Raw genomic sequence first — 25,010 nt, 5'->3', positions numbered from 1 at the left:
GTCATATATTGTGTTCCCTGATAAATCTTTAGCAGCACATATAGTTGTTTTTTCTTTCTTTATTTTTAACTGGTTAGCTAGAAATCGACCTGATTTGTTACTGTGTTCAAAATTCTGCAAGCGAAGTCTTTGTATAAGGAATTGTGTTTTTTTATTAATAGTTTCATTTAATTCTAGTTTTGTTTTGCATATTTTGTTCAATGTTTCCTGATCTTGGTTGCACGCGTAGGCTTCTTCTAGTGATTTGATGGTTTTTTCTAATTCCTGAATGTTTTTGTTTTCTTCTTTCTTTTTGTGTGATGAGAAAGAAATTATTTTACCTCTCATCACAGCTTTTCCTGCTTCCAATAGAACAGACGCAGATATTCCGGGAGTGTCATTAAAGTCTAAGTATGAAGTCCATTCCTTTTTAAAATATTTAATAAAGTCTTCATCTTTAAGCAGTGATGTATTAAATCTCCAGTTTTTACTTGGCGTAGTATTATTCTTGTGTATTAGTTTTAAAGATACAGGAGCATGAACACTGACAGCTATAGGATGAATCTCAGTGTCTGAAATGTCACTCAGCAGTGAGCTGCTGACCAAAAAATAATCCAGACGAGAATAGGAGTGATGAACATGCGAGAAAAAAGTATATTCCTTACTGTTGGGGAGGTTACTTTTAAAATGTATTCCATTACAGAATACAGAATACATGCCCCAAAATGTATTCTGTAACGTATTCCGTTACGTTACTCAATGACAGTAACGTATTCTGAATACTTTGGATTACTTAATATATTATCATGCTTTTTACAACAACGTGAATGTACTATTGCTGTGTGATTTATTACTATTACTGAAGGTCCGCGACTCCGAACTGTAGTAAAGGGACCTCTGACTAATACGGCGGGGTCCCTGTCGGCTCGTAGCCGAGAAATAGCTTTACTTTGTTGTGTGGGTCAACTTTTCTTGCGAGAGACAGAGACGCTGCCGCCTGGAACAACAGAACGTAGCTGTCAAACAAAACACAAACAGTCCTGACCCGCGACAATATGAAACAGGAAAGTACCGCAGTGTAATCCATTTATTTCAACGAAGTAACTGTATTCTGAATACCACCTTTTTAAACGGTAACTGTAATGGAATACAGTTACTCATATTTTGTATTTTAAATACGTAACGGCGGTACATGTATTCCGTGACTCCCCAACACTGGGAATCACTTCCAGTGTGTGCATGGCTTTAACCCTCACTTCATAACTGTCATCATACCATCACACTCTCCCCAAAGGGAGTCATCTCTGTCCTCTGTAAATGTTCATCAGATGCCAAGTGTTATATCCATGTGAACCCAGTCTGGTTCAATTTATTCATGCTAAATCAGCCACTGTGCTAATAGCTGAAAGCAACATAAAAGCTGATTCTGTCTTTATGTTTGTGTTAAGCACTGTATTGATTCATGAGCTCAGCAGAAAGTCATATAGCTGACAAGGATTAGGGATCCATGACACTGGTTTCACTGGTGTAATCTGACTCTCAAACCAAATGCAAATCTCTGTATTTTATAAAATGTTGAGCTTTTCCTTACTACTCACTGGGTTACTTCATTGCTGGAACACTGTCCAGTGGCTCTTTGGTACTCTCACTCTCCTCAGTTGCTTGTTGGTTGTTGGTTGTCCTGGACGCCTTTCTAACCTTTGCCCGGAAAGACTTACTGAGGAAAAAGTAAACAACAGGGTCCAGGCAGACATTGAAGACTGCCACCATGGTGGTCACCTCCATTACATAGTTCAAGACTGAGCCTACAGAGTCATTGCTCCACAGAAGACTATAGGGAAGACGAGCCAGGTGATAGGGGACAAAGCAAACACAGAAGATGCTGACCAGCACTAACATGTTCCTGCGAGGCTTGACAAGCTTCTCGGAGCCAGAGGAGGCCAGCTGCCTCTGCTGTGCCCGCAACACCCTGCGGGAGGTGCTGTAGTAGAAGAAGACCAGGGATATGAAGACCACGAGGAAGATGATGGGAGACAAAGTGTGGATGATTGTGAAGAACAGCTTGATTGATTCACTAAAGAAGGGATCACAGCAGCTGGGGTTAGAGGTCACTGGGGTCTGGGTGATGAAAAACAGGATGGTGTATGTCACAGTCGGAACCAGGAGGAAAACCCAGGTAATGATGGAAATTATGTAGGCAGTTTTTGCTTTCCGCAGGATATGAGTTCCTGAAGGCTGGACGATCTTTAGATACCTGAAGAGAAAAGAAACGGGGGTTGAGTAGATGAATCAGTCACTATTTATTAATTATTAGTTTCAAATCAGCAGAAATCATTAATAAAGTCAAAATTGTCAGCGCTTCAGTCAAGCTGTCAGGCGTAAACAGCATTACCATGAAATGCAGTTTGAGTAAAAGGTAAAAGGTTCCTCTAATCTTCATCATGAAGTTTACCTGTTGGCAGCGATGTAGCCCATGAATATGATGCTGGCGTACATGTTGATGAAAATGGCACAAGCTCCAAAACTACAGTAGAGCTGCCGAATGATGACAGAGCTGCTAGCATAGTGGGTGATGCGGAGTGGCAGAAAGAGGCAGAGCAGGAAGTCAGCAGCTGTCAGGTTTTTCAGGTAGATCTTCAAGCTGCTCGATGCCCGCTGCTGTGCTCCACAAAAGTGGAACTTCATGATGAAGCAATTGAGGATTAACCCCACCTAAAGAAACACAGAAAGGATGGAGAGGACAGGACTTCAGCACATATACTGAGAACCTTTAACACATTTTTAACAGTGCACAATCTGATGATTTGAAACTTACCAGGAACACTAGACTGTAGACCAGCATAAAGAAAGGATAGGCTGAAGTGTTAACAGCCTCGCAGGTCTGGTTGGAAGATGAAGTCACATTTATTGCGTCAGCCATGTTTCTGGAGCTGAAAAATAAATCCAATTTATTGAGATCAAGAAGGAGCAGTCATAGAAATCCACTGCTCAGTCTTAACCGACCTATTATTCTAACACTTTATTATTAGTATTGTGTTTTAATCCATTTCTAATATCATTATGCTTATTTCCTTTCTAAATCACATCACTTACTGTGTTAATGACATGTTCCATCTTGTGTAGTGATATTGCATAGGAACTGTATTTCGTCTAAACATCTCAAAACTGTCTTACTACGTAGTCATTGTTTAACTGGGCCCCAGTCACAATGGCAAATCATTCAGAATATGATCAGAATAACTTTAACTTGCAATTAACCAGGTATCTACTTAAGCAGTGCCTTCTTTAATCCGATCAAGGTTCATGCTTTTGTTACTTTGAGGGTTTATTATTGCATTTCCCCATTATTGGGCTTTTTGAATAGCAATTTGAAAAGCTGATCAGCTGATCAAAAGTTGGATGCCCATACATCTCATACATCTCAGTACACAGATGAAAGCTGTCAGCTAAACTAACATTTAACCAGGTAAAATCCTTAACGTAACTTGCTTGTAACATCAGATTGTTGCACAGTATGTTGGTGATATATAAATGCATACATAAGCAGATGACACTGTCAAATATTTTCTCGTGTTTCGCTCCTCTGGTATTCCTGCCAATGTCTTTTGGTGCACCACTCATGCACTGAGCCATGTGCCTGGTTAACTTAGCCACTACGACATCAGGAGAATCCATGTGGTACAGAGGCAGGTTGTTCTTCAGTAGTTAAATGGGACTGCTCCCTTCTGGAAGTGACTCATTGACTATCAGCTGGGTTGATTGTGTGTGTGTGTGTGTGTGTGTGTGTGTGTGTGTGTGTGTGTGTGTGTGTGTGTGTGCTGCTAGTCACTATTTAATGGTTTTTATTTATTTTCATGACTATTTACATTGAAGATTTTCACTGAAAGCATCAAAACTATGAATGAACACATCTGAAATTAACAACAACCTGTGGTATAAGTCTGAACATCCATTCATTCACTTCCGCTTGTCCTTTTCAGGGTCGCAGGGGGTGCTGGAGCCTATCCCAGCTGTCAAAGGGTGAGAGGCGGGGTAAACCCTGGACAGGTTGCCAGTCTGTCACAGGGCCAACACACAGGGACAGACAACCATTCGCGCTCACATTCACTCCCGCATTCACACCTATGGGCAATTTGGATTAATCAATTAACCTATCCCCACAAAGTGCATGTTTTTGGACTGTGGGAGGAAGCCGGAGTACCCGGAGGGAACCCACGCAAACACGGGGAGAACATGCGAACTGACAAGTTTGACAAGCCTGACAAGGAATGTGAAGTGAAGACCACGGCAGGTGTCTACAACATGAATCTCACAAAAGAGAAGGTCAAGGGTTTGCTCATTTCTGTAATCGATTTGATTCTGATTTGTTTCAATTTAAATTAGGGAAATTTTGCCTCAAACAGTAAGAAATATTATAATTCTGATCATTTATCAGTACTAACACTCGTGAGACTTCATCACAGGTGTAAACATCACAGCAGATGCCTTTTTGTCAGTGTAAGTGAGGCTAAAACACAGAAAAACATGAAGGAAATTTTCCTGGCCTGGCTTTTTATAGCAAATACCTTAAAAATATTCTGGAGTAGAACAAAAACTGAGGGAAGCATTAATCAGCATATGAACAGTAAGTGATGCTGCTGAACTGAAGCAGAGAAAAGTTACAGAGGTTTGATTAGAGACACAGCTAAGGGTTTTAAAAAGTTTACATTTCTTAGATATAGATACTGGTCGTGAACTGAGCGAACACTGAGAGAGAGAGAGAGCTGTGCAGGAAGTGTGATTTTTATGGTAAGAGGGAAAGTAAGAGGGAACTGTTTATGCTGTGAATGTAAATGTCTATAAAATGTGACGCGTAGTTTTGATCTCCTTCTTCTGCTGTTTCAATGAATTTTGGTTGGAGAGTGACAAAATGTGCAGAATCAGAACCTGTAAGATGTTGGCTTTCAGCCCCAGCAGCAGGTCTGTATGCGTGCCGTCGGTGAGCTTTGTGTTTACGTCTTCATTTGGAATCTGTTTACCTGCTGTCATTTGCTGTTTTAGCTGTTTGATGGTTGTTCAAATGAAAGCTTTAACCTGAGATTCTGGTGTTTCTGGCAAAATACATTTATATTTTGATATTCAAGCTAAAAGCGGTAATTGAAACGCGCACTGTCAACAAAGCAAAGGGTGTCTGCTTTCAAGAATCTAAAATATAAAACGTGTTTTGAGTTGATTCGCACTTTTTTGTTTACTACATAACTCCATTAAAAACAATTTCCAGGACGAAAGATGAAAAAACATTAAATGAGAAGGTGTCCATACATTTGAATGGTAATGAACAGATTGTTCATAACGAAGCCATAAAAGAGTGTGAGGCTGATTATCAGTGCATTTGGCACCAGTACACTCTAAGTCTTTGTCTATAACAACAACAATAACCAATTTGTAATGACATCAATAGATCTGCACCCTGAACACTGGCAGGAGCCAACTGTGGTGCTGAGGCAGATGTGTGTTTCTACTGCCCAGAAGCTGCTACAAATCATCGTTCAACTTAAGCATGAAATTAGAACTTAAGCACAAAAGTTTTGAGCGTAAACAAGACTCACCTGTGGAAAAGCTGCTTGATTCGCTGAGTCCTCTGAGTTTAATGATATTGTTGCAAATCAGGAAACTCACAAAGACCGCACTACTACCCTCATACTTATTTCCTCTTTGTATTTTATGCTAAACTGGGCTACAAATTTCCAACGCAGGAACAGATATGCTTTCTCATCATTTATGATGCACAGGTTGCCTGCATATTGTATTCTTCAAATGTCAGGACTTTTTTCTCAGATGGTCATATCACACTGTCACTTTCTGATAAGACTTCACAGGCTTTCCACCTTTATAATTCAGTTTGATTTGAGTTTTTTTCCCCTCAAAGTCTGACTTTGCTCTTAAGCAACCACAACATGCGTCATTTGCTTATCTGTACTGCACATTATTTCCGTACACTGAGGGGGAATTTTGTTTTGAAGGCACTTTTTAGTGCCCGTTGACGTTATCTCAGATCTCTTTCTAATGTCGACTTGCTCATCAAAACAATCAACACCAGCTTCACCATCCAGCTGTAGGTTGGTTTTCTTCTTCTACTACAGCACCTCCTGCAGGAGGTGAGGCCTTTTGAGTCAAATGATATCAGTGAGAGAAAGAGCTTTAATCGATCCCAAGCATTCAGGAAAATGAATATGATATCAGAGATCAACATGAGGCTGAACTCAACACAAACATGATCTTAAATAGACAGCATTTGTGCATATTTTGTTACTGTAGCTCTAACTACTGCAGAACTGGCAGATTCCTCCTGCTGTAGTTTCACTGGCAAGCATCATTTCTGCTCATGATATTTTACTCAGAAGCAAATCTAGGTTACATGTGCATCTTGCAGCTGCGTCTCTTGCTGGATAGATGTTTTTTGGATGGCTGAATGCTTCTACTGTTCTCGTGGTCAAACCTGGGGTTGAAATTCTCCCATGTGTGCTGCCCACAACAAGTTTCTCCTCCCCATCAACTCCATGCTAGCTGCCAGCTATTAGCACAATTACTGATCTGTAGGCATGAATAAACTCAACCAGTCTGTGGCCCAAGTCTTACAACAAAGTAAGAAGTGTTAAATGTGTGAAATCTGAATTCAAGCGAGTGTCAAAACCTGTTTTAATTTCAATATTTTCTCATAGCAAGAACTTATTTTCAAGATTTTAGTTTTTTACCTTTTGGCACCATTTTTTATTTTCATAATAGAAGTGAAAACACAGCTAATGGCTGCGTGTTTTTGCTCATTTACATTTACAAACTCTTTTGCTGTGTTACCCATTTCACTGCATAACTACAGATGCTATGAATTACTAGAAATACTAAATCTAGAAAGTTTTTAACCCAAATGTAGAAAAAGGAGGCAGATGAAAACTCAAGGGACCATTTAGTGCTGAAGTCCAAAGATAAGCAAGATACAAAAGCAAGAATAAACTAAGGTGTGAGAGGTTTGCACAGCATAGGAGACAACGACAGGAGAAAGGAAGGCCCTGTGCAGGGGCTAACCACTTCAGGGGGTCTACCACGAGGCTGAGCGAGGCCTGAAGACACTTTACAGCATCAGCCTGGACATGGAGAAGGACACATGAGCATCTCTGGAGGTCAAATGAGCAGCCAGCAGTGGAGCGGCTGCACCGGAGACTGGCCGATATCGCAGTTTCTCTGGGGACTGAAAAGGTGGCCAGCAAAAGAAATGTTGTGGAAAATATTTGATTTTCTTTTTATGTTACTTTAAACTTTCTTTCACTTGCTCAGTTAAATTGAGCTGATTTAGTACCTTTTCCAATAGCTTTCATGCATTCTGTGATTTGTTTCAGCCAACCATGATTGCACTCAGTTTGGCCTCTCTCTGGTGAGAGGATCAGGGTTCCTTCTGTGCAGGCTGTCAGTCATCAGACTGAAAAAACAGACGGCCTGTTTCGTGGGGTGTAAGCATTACATTAAAAAATATTCAAGATTCAAGAAGTTTATTGTCATACCCACAGCACTTTGCAGGTTCCCTTCACACAACTAAATACCAACTAACTAAAATATACATGTATATGCATCATCAGTTTTAAGCCACATGTATGTTTGAAGTCAGGCATAAAGTCTGGTGGTGTTTTAATAAAGCTCCATCTTTAATATCTCAGAGTCAGTTTGCTGCTGTAGCTCCACAGTCACCTCTCAGAGATGCAGTGACAAGAAGCCATCAGCAGGTGGCAGCTTAACATCACGGTTCTATTCATTTTGAATATACTTCTTCAACCCAGTAAAGTTTGAAACTAACAGTTAAATTCTCCCTTTGCCCTAAAAATAGATCCTATAAATAAAATCTCACCTCTAACCCTGATAACGTTTGTTGCCAGGAAAGCACCGCTTCATTTTTCATGTTAAGAGGTCGAAGATGTAAACTAAAGAAAACACACAGCAATGAATTTACAAAAAAAAAACTTTATTGATACAAAAATTAAAAACAACATGCAACAAAATTCATGGACTTCAAAACATGACAAAGAGTTTAAGTTAGAAATTATGCTCAGTGGTGACGTCAGCCATGACATCATCATACGACTGGTCCTCATCTTCCTCGGTGGGTGGAGGCATCGTTATGGAAACATGTGAGCTCCTGCCTGTTAGGCGCAAAGTAAGAAATGACAACAGTGATGAAACAAACTGTAAATATAAAGAAGTCATTTTTCTTTTGAATAATACATTCTTAATTTGAACTTAATTTGACATCGACTGTAGATGTTAACTTATTCTTGTCTGACGATAGATTTGAGCTTCTATTTGTCGCCATCTTAAATAATTTGGGGCCAACAGAAAGTGGGATGGAAACTGTTAAGACAGCAAAACTGGACCGCCAAACTGTATTAGACTTTATTTGAATTGCAGATTGTAGTGACTAAAACTAACATGTGGCTAAAACAACTTCCAAACCTAAGCCGGGACATGTGAATATCAAGACGTTACTGCAGTGCTGCCTGAGGGCCTGAAGATCATGGCTTTTAAATTTAAGCTTTCATTTATTCCCTTATGTATATTGATTTTGAGTCATTAGCCCATTGGTCCCATTAATCCAGTCACTGACCCCCTCTGGAATAATGTGTATTCTGTGACCCAATGAGTGGTTGCTAAACGTAGAAAAATATTTAGTATACACATCCAGAAATGCATATACTATTATATATTGTACATATATTTATTAGTTTCAGATTTAGCCATTCTTGTATTTTTCTTGTTTACGTTATTGTATTTGCACAACTCTGTTGCTTGTGAAGCTCGCACACAAGAATTTCACTCACATGTACTGTACCAATGTACCTGCACATGTGATGTGACAATAAAAGTGATTTGTCTGATTTGATAAAGTTGCTGGCAGTCCATAACATGAAGCTGGTTGTAAAAAGCTATACATTGAGGACCTCCTTGTATTTAATTTGGTCACCAGCACATTGCAAACGTTGCCTATAATTTGAAAGGAAGACACTAACTTTTCTGCAAATAAATGCCAAATACTTCCCAAGCTGTGGTAAAAGTGTCACAGAAACCAGATGATGTGTAACTTTTACTTTTAAGGCAAAGTCTGCATCTTCCATGCATCTGGGCAACCACTGCAATCTACAAGTGTCCAAAGCAAGAAGGTTTTTGATGCAGCACCCTTTATGTGACTGATCTCACAACCACTCAGCAACTGGTTTGAGAATAAACACACAGAGACTGGAGGTTACCAAGGGTTGCTTCTGAAACACAAAGCCTCTATGAGATCATCTAATATATCGATCATGTCCCTAAATAACCCGATTAGTAGTGAAAATTGAACCACAATGAGATGTCTTAGTCTTTTGCTATCCTTGTTCAAATACAAATTTTTTTGATATGAAAAACAGAATAAATACAGGTGCACTTATGCGCTAATAATGAATTTCTGTTTTTGATGCTGTTCTACACATCATCCCAGATTTCTCAGAACTGGTAGATTAAGAGCCCTGAAAACATGTCTCTGTAGATGTTGGCCAGTTCGTCTGCCAATTTCCTGCTTTTCTTATCGACTTTTGTGTGAACTGTAATTAAATGTGGCTCAGGCACATCAAACCTCCATCAAAACGGCAATAACTTTGGTTATTCTCTGATTTTTACATAGTAACTCTGGTTTATGACAAAATATTCATGTTCAGTAACCAGTGTTTTTCTATTCTGGTAAAGATTATAGATCCAACACTACGAGATGAATGGGTGATTTTTGAACATAATGATCAGTGTTACCTGCAGACATGCGATATATAGAAGCCATGAGGAATGTGGAAATTACATATGGGAAGTACACCAAGATGTAGCGCAGTATTCCCAGAGAAGACAGGTTTTTGTGAGGATCTGAGGTGGGGGCATCAGGATCTTCAGGATCTAGAAACAAACAACAAAGATCTTGCTGGAAAAAAGCTCTTTTTATCTTCTCTCTAAACCACAGATGAACAGTGTCTAATACACATCAAAGAAAAAAGACCAAAGTCACCAGTCATGTCATTCCTTGGATTTTCAGTCCTTACCTATGATGAACAGCCAGCTGAATGGAGACACTCCCACACTCATGTTACACTTGTAGATGCCCTCATGAGACTTTGTGACGTTATAGATGATCATGTGACTTCTAGGCGCAGTCCCAATAATAGATTCATTTTTATAGAAAGTTGCTGGGATGTCGGATTGACTGTTCTTTGATTCACAGAGCAGAGTAACGTTATCTCCCTTCATCACGGGGAGGGCGGGACTCTGCAGGATTACTGGAGTATATTCTCGTTCTGAGAGATAAAAACAAAATGTTTCAATACACGAGTACATGCCATGTAGCAGAACATGCTATTCAGCTTTATTTATCAAGCACTGTCTGATGAGAGGCAGATAAAATCAGAGTAAATAAAGAAAGTAAACCTTCCTTAGTTGCTAAGGTTTCAAGTATCAGGACATAAAATATTCTGATTCCTTAAAGTTCTTAAAATTAAGTAAGTAAAACCTCAGAGGAACTACATGACATGACATATAAAAAATTAAGCCAGAATAGAGAAACAGTGGGTGAGGAAGTATTCTGGGCAGGTGCTACTAAATGCACTTGATTATTTGATCATCAGCAAGTGTGACTACTTCTACAAGATGCAGTTCAATTCGGTTTCATTTTTATTGCAGCAATTTACAACAGTAGTCACTGTCATTGTGGGTCATCTGAACATCCTGATCATAATAAATTACAGCAGTGCAGATTCTGAGTAATAAATGACTGAACTAGTTTTTGCATGAACGTTTCTTGCAGATATGCAGCACTTTCCCTATACATTTGTTTAATATGTACATGGAAGGACATATCCTGGTCAAAAATGACTCCTCGCAGTGTTACTGGAGGCAAAGGTAATCCCACTCAGAGTAAGCATTTTGGTTAAATACAATGTTTCTAACATTTTTAGTGCAAATTACAATAATCTTAGTTTCATCTGAATTAAGAAGCAAGGAATTACAGCTCATCCAGGTCCTTAAGAAATTCCTGCAGTTTAGCTAATCAGTGTGTGTCATCATGGATAGATAAAGCTGGGTATTATCTGCACCAAAGTGATGATAGGAAAAATATATTTGGGAAAAACATAATTGATTCCACCACTAAACCCTGTGGAACTTCATAATAAACCTTTGTGTGTGAAGAGAGATATCAATCTACATGAAAACAGAGTTTATTAGATAGATATGGAATGATTCAGAGCACTGCAGTGCAGTACCTTTAATTTCTATTGCATGTTCTTCTCTGTGTATTAAAATATTGTGGTCACCTGAGGAAACCTGGGGTTGTTTTTGTTGTCTTGATTCAGTGACAAATACTAAGACGTCTTTTTATTATAGAGCAGCAAACTCTTCTTCCAGTCTAAATGAAGATCTAGAATAGTGAGCTGCCTTTTTCTCTACAGCTTGCAGTTTATCTGCTTTAAGGCACACTTTTGTGAGTTATACCAGGGATTCATGCACTTCTGATTTGAGGCCTGCTTTTTCAATGAAAGCTGTTTAATGCAACACTAACAAGATAATCAGTCTTGTGGGAGTCTAGGTAGCTGTTTTACATTGTGTTGGCGTATGTCATTGGAGAAGATAACAGTGGAGACTTTACATCCTTAAACTTAGTTACAGGATTTTAAGAACGACATCTTCTGTGATCAAATGTATCAGTGATTTATGCAAAGCCCAGGAGTGAACCCGACTGCAACCCTGTGGGATCTTAAGATAGAGAGCTGTGCACATTAATAAACTGAAACAATGCTGTAAAGAAGAGTTGGCCAACCTATTCTCATGAAGTTGGAAACTATTATTTTCTACAAGCAATAGAAATGCATGTTTTTTTCTGTTTAGCTCGACTATGTTTGTTCATAGTAAAGCATCCATCCACTGAGCTCAGCTGTGAAGCTGTACAGCTCCACTGTTTGTGTGTAAAACAAAAAGTGTTCATTTAACCATTTTTGTTATAACAACATTGACACGTGTTTTACAAGCATGACTATTACGTGTTTAGTTTCCAATCATTCGTATACATTTTGAGGGCTTCTATTTCAAATTAGATTTTTAAACCCGCTCCTACCATAAACTGTGATGTTGACTGAGTTGCTCCGCTGGTGTGTAGGAGACTCGCACCAGTAAACAGCACTGTCGAGCCCCCTGATTTTGTGGAGGATGCAACCATAGGAAGTAGCGTTTCCCCAGACTTCACATCGGGACACTTGTTTGTCAAAGGTGCTGAATCTCTTGACTGTCCATCCTTGAATGCCGCAGCTCAGATTCAAGTCCTTGTACTCAAACATCTGAGCGGAGTTGGGAGACGGTGTGAGAGTGGGAAGGTCAGAATGATCTGGGGACAGAACAAGACTCAGTGTGTTAAAATATGTGCGCTGTATTCAATGTTTTCACATTTCCAGTTGTTTTGAGACGTCTTCTGTTTTGCTTATTCACTTTGTTTCTATGATACACGTGTCAAAACTTTTTTACACTAAAAAAATGCAACAAAATTCAATTAATGTATTTATTATGTTGCTGATCCCCAATCAGAATTCCATTCATGCAAGGCATTACAACTAATATTAATATAATATGTATTTTAAAATCATATATATTTAAACCTTTACAAACCCCAGTTCGACTGGGCACACATTATTACATATAAAGCAACGTGTTGGATGATGTATTGCAGTGCTACGAATCTCACTGAGACTGGTAACACAATTTGTTTTACAATAAGATTTTCTAATTTACACAAATCCTAACAAATACATGATGTCAGGTAACCAAATCCAAGAGTAAAGAAGAGATTTTTAGGATGTTCCTTCAGCATACTCACAGCCGTCCTGTTCATACTTGAACTGAATGAATCCTGATGAATGCTGGGGGATTCCCAAGATGCACTGAATGTTTCTTCTTCTGTCATCTTTACCCTCACTATGTGTTTATACAGCTGTCTGCATCCATTCATCTATTTTGTTCACTTATCTGGGTCATGTCACAGGCAGCAGCTTAAGCAGACAGCTGTTATTTAGTGAAATGACTTTGTTCCTTACCTTGTATCAGCAGCCAGCTGGATGGTGATTCCCCATGACCACTTATGTCACATTTGTAGGAACCTTGATCAGCTTTAGATGCTTGGTAGATGGTCGTGTGGTTTGCAGTTTCACTTTTGATGGGGTGATCATCTTTAAAGAAATTAGCACGGAGGTTGGAGGGATTCTTTGTTCTACAGTGCAGAGTGATGTTCTCTCCCTCCACCACAGGGGCAGCAGGACTCAGCAGGATCACTGGGTTCTCTAAACCTCCAGAAAAATGAAATATGTTTTTGTCTGATTCCAGGTGAGGAGACAGCCTACAGGGAAGAGGTGACTGCCCTAGAACAATTATGCTAACAAAATCAGCTATCTCTGAATCTCTGCAGGAAAGAAATTAGGTCACTGTGGTTTACAGAGAAGGACTGGGGGTGTTGCGTCCACATACACAGAGACTTCACATGGACTCTATACACAACTGATATTCAACAGGCCCAGTGGGATCATTTTTGGTATTGCTAAAATGTAATTTATCTGCTTTTAAAAATGATTTTATTTCAGTGTCCCAGTTTAGGGAACCTAACACTGCACAGGTTAGCTACCAGCCTCATAGAGGTCAATCAGGCATCCATTTCTAAAACAGATCATGAACAGCCCCATGCAGCAAGAAATGTGCAGCATTATAGATCATTTTTTCCACATGCGGAGAGCTTACTGACATAACATGGAACATTAGCTCTGGTTGGCTGTGGCACAGAAAGTAGAGCAGGTCGCTGCTGATCAGAAACACATCAAAGAGCTACAGCTCACAGACTTTAATGTTAGACTGCAAAAGTGTGGCTTGTTTGGAGCCGCAGCCCTGAGCCAGACCACCAACCAAAAGGCTGGTGGTTCAATCCCTGACTGCACCAGTCTCAATGCCAAATATCAAGTTAGTCAATAGTGCTTGTGTTAATGGGAGAATAATAATGGATTGCATTTATATAACGCTTTTCGGGACCCCTCAAAGCGCTTTACAATTCCACTATTCATTCTCTCACATTCAAACACTGGTGGAGGCAGCTACAGTTGTCCTGGGGCGCACTGACAGAAGCGAGGCTGCCATATTGCACCATCGGCCCCTCTGGCCATCACCAGTAGGCGGCAGGTGAAGTGTCTTGCCCAAGGACACAACGACCAGACTGTCCGAGCCGGGGCTCGAACCGGCAACCTTAAGATTACAAGAGGAACTCCCAACTCTTGAGCCACGATCGGCCCGAATGAATGAAGCAAGTTGTGTATAAAAATGAGTCCACTTAACTGAACTAAACCTTTTTGGTTTATATTGATGTGCTTCCCTTTATCACAACTAGTTCCCTGTAAAACACTAACGTGTAAAGTTGCAAATGTTGCAAAAGTCTATTGGAGAGAGAAGAGCTGATTCACACATGAATGAGTCACATTAAATTTCATAGAAACAGGAAGCAGGAGTTATGTAGCTTCTCCTTCAGGCATGCTGAAATGCAGTTTAATGAATCTTACCATTGACAGTGATGCTGATGGCGTTGCTGCTGTGACCGTGTGTGGACTGGCACCAGTAAACCCCGGAGTCTGAATGTGTGACTCTCTTAATTTCACAGGTAGAGGAAGTTTGAATACCCCAGCCTGATGTGCAGTCAGACACTTTCAACCTGAGAAACATCGTTTGTGTTAACCTGAATCTCAACTTCATTTTTAGACGACTTATGAATAAACTAATTATCTAATTCAGTACTATACTGGGATCATTTTACAGTCCAAGGTTGTAAATTATGCAAGAAATTCTCAAACCAGGCATTTTGCCAGATGCCTGCTGACTCTCACTGTCACCCATAAAGTACTTTGGTGCTCTGAATCACCAGTCAAATATCAGTTTGTCAGCAGGTTGTTATGAGACCGCTGGAATTTGCTCTTTGTTTTGCTGATTGCTTTTCTTTAACATCTCCTTTTATTTGCTTTCGGTCTGCAGTTAGGTTAATTCACTGAAAATGACTCTATCAGGTTTAGACACTGAAAACATCTTGGTAGAAATGATTTTCTTCCTGCACAACAGCAACTGAAAGGATGAATTAGCTGAGTGAAACATAAAGAGTGCTCTTCCTTTAACATGCCAGTTTTGTGATTTTAGTTATTTGAGCAGTAAACTGACCCTTTTTTCGCTGGGGATCGCCACACTGTCCATTCACCGGAGGCGATCCGCTCACAGCTCAGACTGATGTGCTCGTACTCGAAAAACTGGGACCAGTTGGGAGTGACCTTCAAAGAGGCTGAGAGAGACAGAGACACAATTGACAGAGCACAGCATAAGTGTTTAAAAGGAAGGTGACCCTGCCGTGGTCCCCAAAGTTATACCCAGAAACAAATTTACAAGTTACTAAACTGAAAGCTTTGACTCTGGGGTGAACAAAGGCCAAAATAACAAACAAAACGAGCTGGGATCTGGTAAAAAAATCAGTGAGAAATGTACCATCATACCTGGAGAGAAAAACACATCATCAGCAACATCTCTACATAATCCACTCAGATCCACAAACAGTCGGTGAGTGTAGTAAATGTGTGGTTTTTAAGGCACTTTACATTGTTACCATCCTACGTGTGAACAGTAGTTGAACAGTCGACCCCGTGCTGAGAAAGCTTCCTCCACTACAAACTCTGGTGTCATGTAAACTCATGCAAACTTTGGCCTAAAGAAAACGCGCCTTTCTCTGTTGAACCTGCACCAATGAGAGCCGTGCCTCCTAAGTCGACTGACTTCCTGTTTCCCCCCACATGCAATGGCCTAAATAAGATAAGCATGTGGTTCTTTTGGGCTTTCTGAACATTTGCTGAATAAAAATGCTCAAATTCTGATTTTTCAGCTCAGTGCTGTTTCTGAGGGGTTATTATTTGAGACCAGATGTTAGCCAAAGTGAATAAATGCACTCAATGAATTAATAAAAAACCCAGAGAGTTACCAAGTTAGTGAAACAGTGTAACAACTGAGCTTTGCAATTGCTGTCGTTACCATAATGAGTCTGAGAGATCTGATGATGGTGTGCTTCACTTCACACACACACAGAAGAAATGTAATGAATAAAACTCATGTGTTATGTTGCCCCACAGCAGTAATAAACAGTAAAGTAAGGCAGCTATTTGTTCTGATCGGACATTTATCTGCTGTGTGACATGTTGTCTTACAGATCTCTGGTTACCAAGGGGCAAACATGCGTCTGCGTTGAGCTAAGGCTACGATAAGAATGCTTGATTTGGTAAAAGATACTGTAACAGCTAGGGGAGCTAAGGGACCTTCATCAGTGAGGCAACTGACTTGTTTAGTTTTGTTTGGTGATGATGGTGGTTGTTTTTAAATGATTGACTGTTATTTCCAATGTGTAAATATGAATCATAAAGGAGCAGAAAATGCAATGAAAACATTGGGCTTTAGCATTTTGCTTTAGGAGCTGTGTTGGTGTCATTAGGAAGAAAAGCCTGATTCTGCAGGCAGGAAACAGTTGGTGAGGTTCAGTTTGAAGATCTTTAGATTAGAGAAGAAAATGTTTACAATAACATCTCAGTGCTTTCAGTCAAAAAGTTCACTTTGTCTAAAACACTGATGAAATGCAAATGACATTCTATAACACACACACAGACACACACAGACACACAGACACAGACACACACACACACACACACACACACACACACACACACACACATGCAGACACACACATGCAGACGCACAGACAGACACACACACGCAGACACACAGACAGACACACACACACGCAGACACATACACACACGCAGACACATACACACACACACACACACACACACATAGACACACACACACACACACACACACACACATGCAGACACATAGACACACACATACACAGACACACAGACACACACATGCAGACACACAGACAGACACACACATGCAGACACACACGCAGACACACAGACACACACAGACACACATAGACACACACGCAGACAGACACACACAGACACACACACACATAGACACACACATACACAGACACACAGACACACACACGCAGACACACAGACACACACAGACACACATAGACACACACGCAGACAGACACACACAGACACACACACACATAGACACACAGACACACACATGCAGACAGACAGACACACACATGCAGACACACAGACACACAGACAGACACACAGACAGACACACACACACATAGACACACACATGCAGACACACAGACACACACACACAGACATAAACAGGCTTGAATCTTACCACGACTCTGGGCTGACGTCCGGCAGGTGCTCAACACTGATATGAAAGTCAAAGTCAAACCACACAGTGTGTAAGTGTTCCTAAAAACTCTCAGTCATACGACACAAACATGAAATCACTAAGTTTCATTTGCAACTCTTAACTTTAAGACATCTGATAACTTTAAACTTTCATAATACAGCCATTCAGTCTGTCACAGAACTGTGTGCAGCAAAAACAACGTTATACGTTATAACGAGTTATACATCAACAAAGAACTCAAACACACCTCTGTGCATTTTAATCTACAGTACTTTTGCAGTATTGTGTGACAAGAAGTTTTGTTTGTTAATTTTTGTTCTGTACTTACAGAGGAGAAGCAGAATTGCCTTCATAGCGTCTGCACGCTGCAGTTTCACTGACCGTTTTGTAGCAAAAGTGGCGACAACATCCTGTTAAAGAAACCACACGGTGGTGGGGGGGAGGAGGATGTGCCAAAAAGAACATAAAAAAATATTTTTTAAAGGCATTTAAGAAGAAATCCTTTGTCTGGTGTAGCACATTATGTTAATGTGTTTGTAAACAGGGGGAGAAATGAAACAGGATTCAGATTCTCTTGTTCTGACACCAAACTTTGAAAAAAACAAAAGATAATTGCAAGCAGGAACTGAGACATGAAACAGCCAGCTGTACATTAGAAGCCATCGAATGCTTTTATAAAAGGAATAAAGTGGGGATTAATATAATATGGATATAATAATCTGCCAGTTGTAGCTGATAGGTTTCAGCACATCTTTCTTACCTACCTGGTATAAGTTTGCTCCTTCCTGGAACATAGGGTGAGAGCTCATTACTCCAAGTCACAAAGTCTATTTGAAGCTGCTCTGTGAATCCACCCATCTTCTAAACAGCTTAGTATCAAGCGTCATGAAGACAACACTGAACTGCCAAAAGCTGCTGTTCCTGTAATGTCCACTTAAGAAGTGAGACATGAGTCATACTCATAGTTTCCCTGGTTAAAATGTCATTTATACAGCAGAACGTGGTGGGTATTCTTGTAGGCTTGCTGCCTGCACTCTGGGTGTTTCCCAGTGGATCAGAGGGTTGCTTCCTGTGACGTCAGATATTTGAATGAGCCAGGAACAGAGTGAAGAGTTCATTCATATCAGAAGGACTCAGTGTAGAGCTGCCAATCATCCTCCTAGTTGGTTCAGGTGGTTCAGAAATCTGATTAGGATCCTTACCAGGCACCTCCTGGGCAAGGTATTCTGGGCATGTCTTACCAAGAGGAGACCATGGGCTAAAGAGACCTCTTGGCTGGATGGATGGATTTCTCCCTTCATAACAAATGCTCTCCCTCAGTGAAGATGTCTTGGCAGTTATGTCCATTCCACATACTTTCTCACTTGGTTTACGGCAAATCAAACCTAAAGGTTAAATGAATACAGAAAACACAGACAGAAAGAAGTTACATTAAACAGTTAAATAAATCCAAACTTTCTCTGTGCCCACACGTCTGGACTGACTTTCTTTCTTGTGGCCGTCTGGACAAAATGCTACTGGTGTCATTACTGTTCAGTAATACTTTTCTCACGCATCTGCTTCCTGAAAATAGCCACAGGTTTGCACCATTGCTGCAAAACCGTGACAAGTATTTACCACAGTATGTAAAGAATATGGTATCTTAACTTATTGATTCCTCTCTTTTTTTAAGTTTGTTGATAAGTCAATCAACCTGGTCATTACCACCTGTGCTTGATGCATTGACTGAGACAGCAATATCAGCTCAACCATCAAGGGCATCCCCAGAAGCTCTTAACAAGACTGTATGAAGCATTTTATGTAATGATATTCACCTTATTTGCTACTTTACAGTTAAGTTGATACATATTAAAACGTTTAATGTTTAATCTTAGAAAATCACTTTAGGTTATTTTTTGCGGCACACTTCACTCAAACAATATTAAGTATGCTAATGCTATTAAAATTAATATTGGTGCCTCTGTTCAAGATGCAGAACCACTTCCACTTTATAAGGGTTTTATTTCCACTGGTGTTTGTCTGACTAACTGTGGTTATGACTGAGGATGTACTGTTCAAGGTCACAAGCAGAAACAGGAAACACACACTTTCTGTGTTATAAGACTGAAGTCTCACTTGAATTCACTTGAAATTGATATCTATGAGCAATGCATCAAGTATAGAAACACATAGGATTTATCAGCATCTTCCACTTTTACATAAATGTTTCTGGGATGTTTCTGTACATATTAAAGGCCGAGACCCGTTTGTTGTAGTGTGTGGTATTGGTTCGATACCAGTATCACACAAGATCCCCAAGAATGTTTGACAGAAATATTGGACTTAAAATGTGTGAGTGATTGATTTTCTCACCTCTTCTGCAGACTACACTGGCTCGTTGGTTCCTGTGGTAATGTGTTAAGTGTGGTGTGAACTGTTTACAAAACTAAAAGGTTCCTGAGGTCTTGGTATGAATGCCTGGTCTATGTGATATTGCCATGTTTGTTTTTTTAAACCAGACATACTGTAGTGAATTACTTCTGTGTGGGCTTTGTCTAAAGCACACCTTGTGTGTGAATGTGTGGATGACTGGATGTGTAAAGTGCTTTGGGGTCCTTAGGAACCAGTAAAGCGCTATACAAATACAGGCCATTTACCATTTGTTGTATCATCATTACAAACACTAATGCAAAACACTAGAAACTTGAAGATACGCTCAGGATGAAAAATACTCAAGCCTTGGTGAGAGAAAGCAGTGGATCCTGTGGTTAACACCATACTTTGTTCTGACAGTGATGTTTTTAAGCCCTGTTAGATGTGGTCACATGAGGTCACAAGAAGGTCAGAGCTGCGTGTGTTGCAATTTTGATGACTTATTAGTAGGGGAGGGTTTTTAGCTTGAATAACATGATATCAAGTCATTAAATACTAAATTGATTCTTAAATATAAATGTATTTTCTCAGAAAGGCCAAAATCTCAGGTTAAAGCTTGGATCCTTCACCGGACATACATACATACTAGGCGTGCAACGATACACAAAATTCAGGGTTCGGTTCGATACTTTGGTGTCACGGTTCGATATTTTTTCTACAAAAAAAAAATGTTCATGCCTTTTTAATTTGTCATTTATTAAAATTATAGATATGGGGTGGCTGTAGCTCAGGTGGCAGAGCAGGTCAGCCACTAATCAAAAAGTCGGTGGTTCGATCCCAGGCTGCCTCCTGGCTGCATGCCATATATCCTTGGGCAAGATACTAACCCCATGCCTACTGGTGGTGGTCAGAGGGCCCGGTGGCGCCAGTGTCCGGCAGCCTCGCCTCTGTCAGTGCGCCCCAGGGCAGCTGTGGCTACAATGTAGCTTGCTATCGCCAGTGTGTGAATGACTGAATGTAGTCTAAAGCGCTTTTGGGTCCTATGGACTAGAAAAGTGCTATACAAATGCAGGCCATTTACCATTTAAATATATATTTTAACTCAAACGTACAGTTTTTAAATTTAATGTTGCTGAAACAACAAAGGGATAAAATAATAAATCTATCTGATGGAGAAATCACTCATCTTTGGAAAAGAGAGTTTATTACAGAGAAATGGCTCTTTCCAAAATAAAAGCTATACTAGACGCTTATTCTGGATTATATTCTCAGCAGCATATTAAACATATCAGGTCCCCATAAGGAGAATCATGTGCTAACGGCTGTCTAAATGACTCGGGTAAAGTTTGTAGCATGCGTGCTTGTTGTTTTTGTCTGCTTCCACTTGTCTTTGCACTCGGATGATGTCGGCGTAAATGTGCAGTCATATTCGTTGTGTTCCCACTAGTGCTGTCAGCATTACGTAATCTCGTTGAAATGACGTTAACGCCACAACACGGCAAATCTCCGTTAACGAGCTACCGCGGACGTGGGGCGTGGGGCTGGACGGCCAACTCGTTAACAAGCTAACTGCGCTAACGCACTAGTTCCCACCCATGTAATAGAGATTGAAAATGTGACGTCATTCAGGGGTAAAACCGCAAAGAATTCTGGGAACTCGTGGCAAGAGGTACTAGCGCACGCAGGCTTTCAATTGAAATCAGTTTTGCAGCAATAAAAAGAAACACAAAAATGGCAAGAAGCTGTTGTATTATTAACTGCAATAGCCGGTCGCATGACAGCCATGGGAAGCCGACGGGTAAAGAGATCGGTTGTTATCGGATTACGTCGTTGAAGAGAAATTGTTCGAGCCATGTTTCCGAAGTAACAAAGAGGCGACTGGATTGCAGCCATTCAAAGATCAAATATAACGTCCCAGAACTCTCCAGCTCACAGGTTAGTCTGCTCCAAGCATTCCCACAAAGGTCAGAGTTTTGTTGTAGTTAATGCGTCATTTTTCTTAACATAACTGGTGATATAGGTTACAAGCAAGTCTGGCGCTGAACAGAAATTGTCGCGCTATGCTTCTATGTTTATTGTGCATAAATAGTAAATTGTCCTGACACAATATTGTGTTTCGCTTCTGTTATTACCATGGTACATTGACAAAAACATATACTTTTATTCACAGGATAAAACAGTTGTTTTGTATCACTAATTGTCCAGTGCGATTACAGCATACAATATTATTGTCACTGCTACATTTCTGTGATGAACCAGAAATTATTTCCACTACTAATTAATTACCGTTGAGCTCAAAGGTTATATTAATAAACGGTTAACAAATGTGTATTTATGACGATGTCCTATTAATAAACGGTCTCCTTGCAACATGGCAAATTGAACCCCCCCCACCCTCAATCAGATCTGGCGTTTGGAACTATTTTGGTTTTCATGTGACGTATGACCCTGAAGGTAAGCGCGTCATGGACAAAAGTAAAACAGTATGTCGGATGTGCCACGCAATGCTCAATAGCGATTGACAGACCACGTGACTTTTGCGCATTGCATGCCGGGAACTCGTGGCAAATCCAAGTACCTGCATCAAATGCAAACATTTGCAGCGCCGCAAAACGTTCATTCTTCGGTTCCAATAAATTCTTGTTTTTTCTTTGCCCCCCAAAAAGGAATGTACAAAACGAAGGAGAACAATGCCGGTCCGTACAAAGACAGACTTGATGAAAAGTCAAAGAAAAGATACGAGGAAAAAAATCAAACCAGTGAAAGGGTCAGACCCTCACAAGCACACAGAGGGACAAAATACGTTAGCGTGCTGCCCAACTTTCACCACGCTCATATTTATAATTATACGCTTCTTGGAGTGAGTGCATAAACTCATGAAGTCTAGTAACTTCAGGTCATTGCAACAATCCCCAGTTTGGGTACAGGACCTTGAAATGCACCGTAGAAAGTAAAGACCATCGTACGAACAAAGGTAAGTTTACCAGTCTCACAAATCGTCTTCATAAATACACATTCGGCTTAACTTCTGTCTTGCTAGCTTGCCCTGCGCTCAGTGAATCTGCGTTCGACTACTCCGCCTGGGCTGCACTGTCGAGCACAGATCCACTGAGCGCTCAACACAGACAGCATCGTCAGAAGGAAAGTTGATAAAATAAGTTAAAAATTTTGTATTGTTCGATACATATGCGTACCGAACTGAAAGCACTGTATCGAACGGTTCTGTATCGATACGAGTATTGTTGCACCCCTAATACATACATACACACACACACACACACACACACACACACACACACACACACACATACATACATACATACATACGTGGACACACCATCAGTGCCAAAAGCCAACATAACACAGACTCTGATGCTGCAGGTTTTGTCTCTCTCCATCCAAAATTCACCAAACCAGCAGCAAAAGAAGATCAAAACTACACGTCACATGTAAGAAACATCGTAATTCCCTCTTACTTTTGCTGTTTTGCTTCCACCACAATAAAATCACACTTCCTGCACAGCTCTCTCTCTCTTTGTATTTCAAGAACAGTTTCACATCTCGAATCTCTGTTTTCTGCAGTATTCGATTGCAGCCTACTGTGGTTTTCTCAAAAATGACCGCTGACAAGAAAGTCTCATTTCTCCAGTTCAATACTGAAGAGATTTAAACTTTTTAAATTGCAAAACTCTTAGCTGTGTCTCTAATAAAACCTCTATAACTTTGCTCTGCTTCGCTTCAACAGCATCAGGTAATGTTCACATGTTAATTCATGGCTTTTGTCAGTTTTTTGATCTACTGCAGAATATTTTTAAGGTTATCTGCAATTAAAAGTCAGGCCAGGAAAATCTCCTTAATGTTCTTCTGTGTTTCATCCTGAGTTACTTTGACACAAAGACATCTGCTGTGATGCTTACACCTCTGATGCAGTCTGACTTTTTATTCAATTTTTATAGCTCCACATAAAAACAACAGTTGCCTCAAGGTTTAATATTGTAAGTTTATATTGATGATAAGTATTTATTAAGCTCTGAATTAAAGCTTCACATGTAAATCACAATGATGCAGAACAGCTGATTGTTCTGTAAATAGTTTGAAATGTTTGTTTAAAAAACTGCTTTGGCTGCATTAAAAAAAATAGCTGCAAAAAACTTTGTTTGCCAAACTCAGTTACTTTTTTGAAGAAGTAATTATGTAATTAATTGCTCAACATTGGTCTTTATTTCCTGTATTTTGCAGACAGAGTTACAGACTCTCTCCCAGACCACAGACTCAGACTCATAATTCAAGTCAGAGCTTTAAAAGTTGTGTTTTCAAAATTGGAGTTCAAGTTATTTTTACTTCCAATAGTGTCAACATGCTACAGGTCATGAACAAGATTTTTTTAAATTTTCATTGTAAGTGGGCTAAAGCAGTTAATTAAAAGTAGTCTAACATAAATGTAAATGTTGTAATTTGATTATTTTAATAAACATGTAACTTGGATGGATTAGATGCTGGCGTGACCACAGTGCACACGTCTGCTGTGGCTCACAGTGGTTCAAGGGACGCTCAGGGAGTTTGTGTGTTCGCTCAGACACGTGAAAAATTAGAGGGAACATTGATGACCAGTGTTATCAGCCACACCCAAACACACTGCAGCAAGAAGCTCCATCAGTGTCACACTAACTCGAGTCAAAAAGAAGCAGCACAAGTTTAAAAGAATAAAAAGTCACTGATGGATATAAAGGACATTTTATCTGTTCAGTCTCTTCATATGTCTCATGTTCACATGTTCCATATCTTAACTGTGTGTAGCAACAACAGATAACACACATGTGTGGGCCTCATCTGAGCTCTGACACATGTAGCTCAGTGACAGCACTGTCTCTCTCTGCCTCTCTGTCTACATGGCTGTGAACAAAAATATAAACACTGAGGCTTCAAAATGCAGCATCTACAACACTGTCACTCTGCCTCCACCTTGGAGACAGTCTCCATGGTGATGAGTACAATTGGCAGCGGAAACTGTTGTGAACTTCTCCATGAGTCATGTTTCCTGTTTCAGAGCTGCTGATTGGCTCTTTGGGCCCTTTACCTTCAGGAGGTCATGGACGAAGCACTGAAGTCGTTCATCACGTAAAAAATATTTTTAGTTTATAATAATTTGATAAATAATAAAATATTAATAAAAACTGGAGGTTTTTTTAGAACTTAGATTTTAAGCTATTTATGCCTTTTTTGCTGCTCTTTTTTAAACTTATTCCCTTTAAACTGTATTTATTCTTTTTAAAATA

General features: G+C 40.0%; 2 protein-coding genes across 3 annotated transcripts; both read right to left on the bottom strand.

Moving 5' to 3' along the window:
- Positions 1-1,199: 1,199 nt before the first annotated feature.
- Positions 1,200-5,705, bottom strand: LOC113019755 (P2Y purinoceptor 14-like). Its single transcript, XM_026163576.2, has 4 exons — positions 5,568-5,705; positions 2,795-2,909; positions 2,432-2,691; positions 1,200-2,233 (listed from the first exon to the last, which is right to left on the bottom strand). The coding sequence occupies exons 2-4, from the start codon at positions 2,897-2,899 to the stop codon at positions 1,582-1,584; spliced, it is 1,017 nt and encodes a 338-aa protein (XP_026019361.2). The 5' UTR covers positions 2,900-2,909; positions 5,568-5,705; the 3' UTR covers positions 1,200-1,581.
- Positions 5,706-7,948: 2,243 nt separating this feature from the next.
- LOC113019693 (high affinity immunoglobulin gamma Fc receptor I-like) lies at positions 7,949-18,286 on the bottom strand. Of its 2 annotated transcripts, none has more exons than XM_080294194.1 (10): positions 18,147-18,286; positions 17,711-17,792; positions 17,362-17,397; positions 15,244-15,361; positions 14,598-14,746; positions 13,098-13,346; positions 12,128-12,394; positions 10,065-10,316; positions 9,784-9,921; positions 7,949-8,147 (listed from the first exon to the last, which is right to left on the bottom strand). In XM_080294194.1, exons 1-10 carry the CDS (start codon positions 18,189-18,191, stop codon positions 8,041-8,043), a joined length of 1,443 nt encoding a protein of 480 aa, XP_080150320.1. In that variant the 5' UTR covers positions 18,192-18,286; the 3' UTR covers positions 7,949-8,040. The 2 variants fall into 2 exon arrangements, with proteins under 2 accessions (XP_080150320.1, XP_026019292.2); XM_026163507.2 differs by having other exon boundaries at positions 13,098-13,340.
- Between the last annotated feature and the right edge of the window lie 6,724 nt (positions 18,287-25,010).

This window comes from Astatotilapia calliptera, chromosome 3, assembly GCF_964374335.1.
Source record: "Astatotilapia calliptera chromosome 3, fAstCal68.1, whole genome shotgun sequence".
Classification (NCBI taxonomy): domain Eukaryota; kingdom Metazoa; phylum Chordata; class Actinopteri; order Cichliformes; family Cichlidae; genus Astatotilapia; species Astatotilapia calliptera.
This window is presented reverse-complemented; position numbering and strand designations above follow the sequence as displayed.

Excerpts from the sequence above, each read along its gene's own strand:
- LOC113019693 (XM_080294194.1), bottom strand. The coding sequence starts at position 18,191 with ATGAGCTCTCACCCTATGTTCCAGGAAGGAGCAAACTTATACCAG. Across the intron at positions 17,398-17,710 it reads GGCAATTCTGCTTCTCCTCT|TGTTGAGCACCTGCCGGACG; the intron begins GTAAGTACAGAA and ends CTTTCATATCAG. Across the intron at positions 12,395-13,097 it reads CAGCTGGCTGCTGATACAAG|ATCATTCTGACCTTCCCACT; the intron begins GTAAGGAACAAA and ends TTCTGTCCCCAG.
- LOC113019755 (XM_026163576.2), bottom strand. The coding sequence starts at position 2,899 with ATGGCTGACGCAATAAATGTGACTTCATCTTCCAACCAGACCTGCGAG. Across the intron at positions 2,692-2,794 it reads TCTACAGTCTAGTGTTCCTG|GTGGGGTTAATCCTCAATTG; the intron begins GTAAGTTTCAAA and ends GTGTTTCTTTAG. Across the intron at positions 2,234-2,431 it reads GGCTACATCGCTGCCAACAG|GTATCTAAAGATCGTCCAGC; the intron begins GTAAACTTCATG and ends TTTTCTCTTCAG.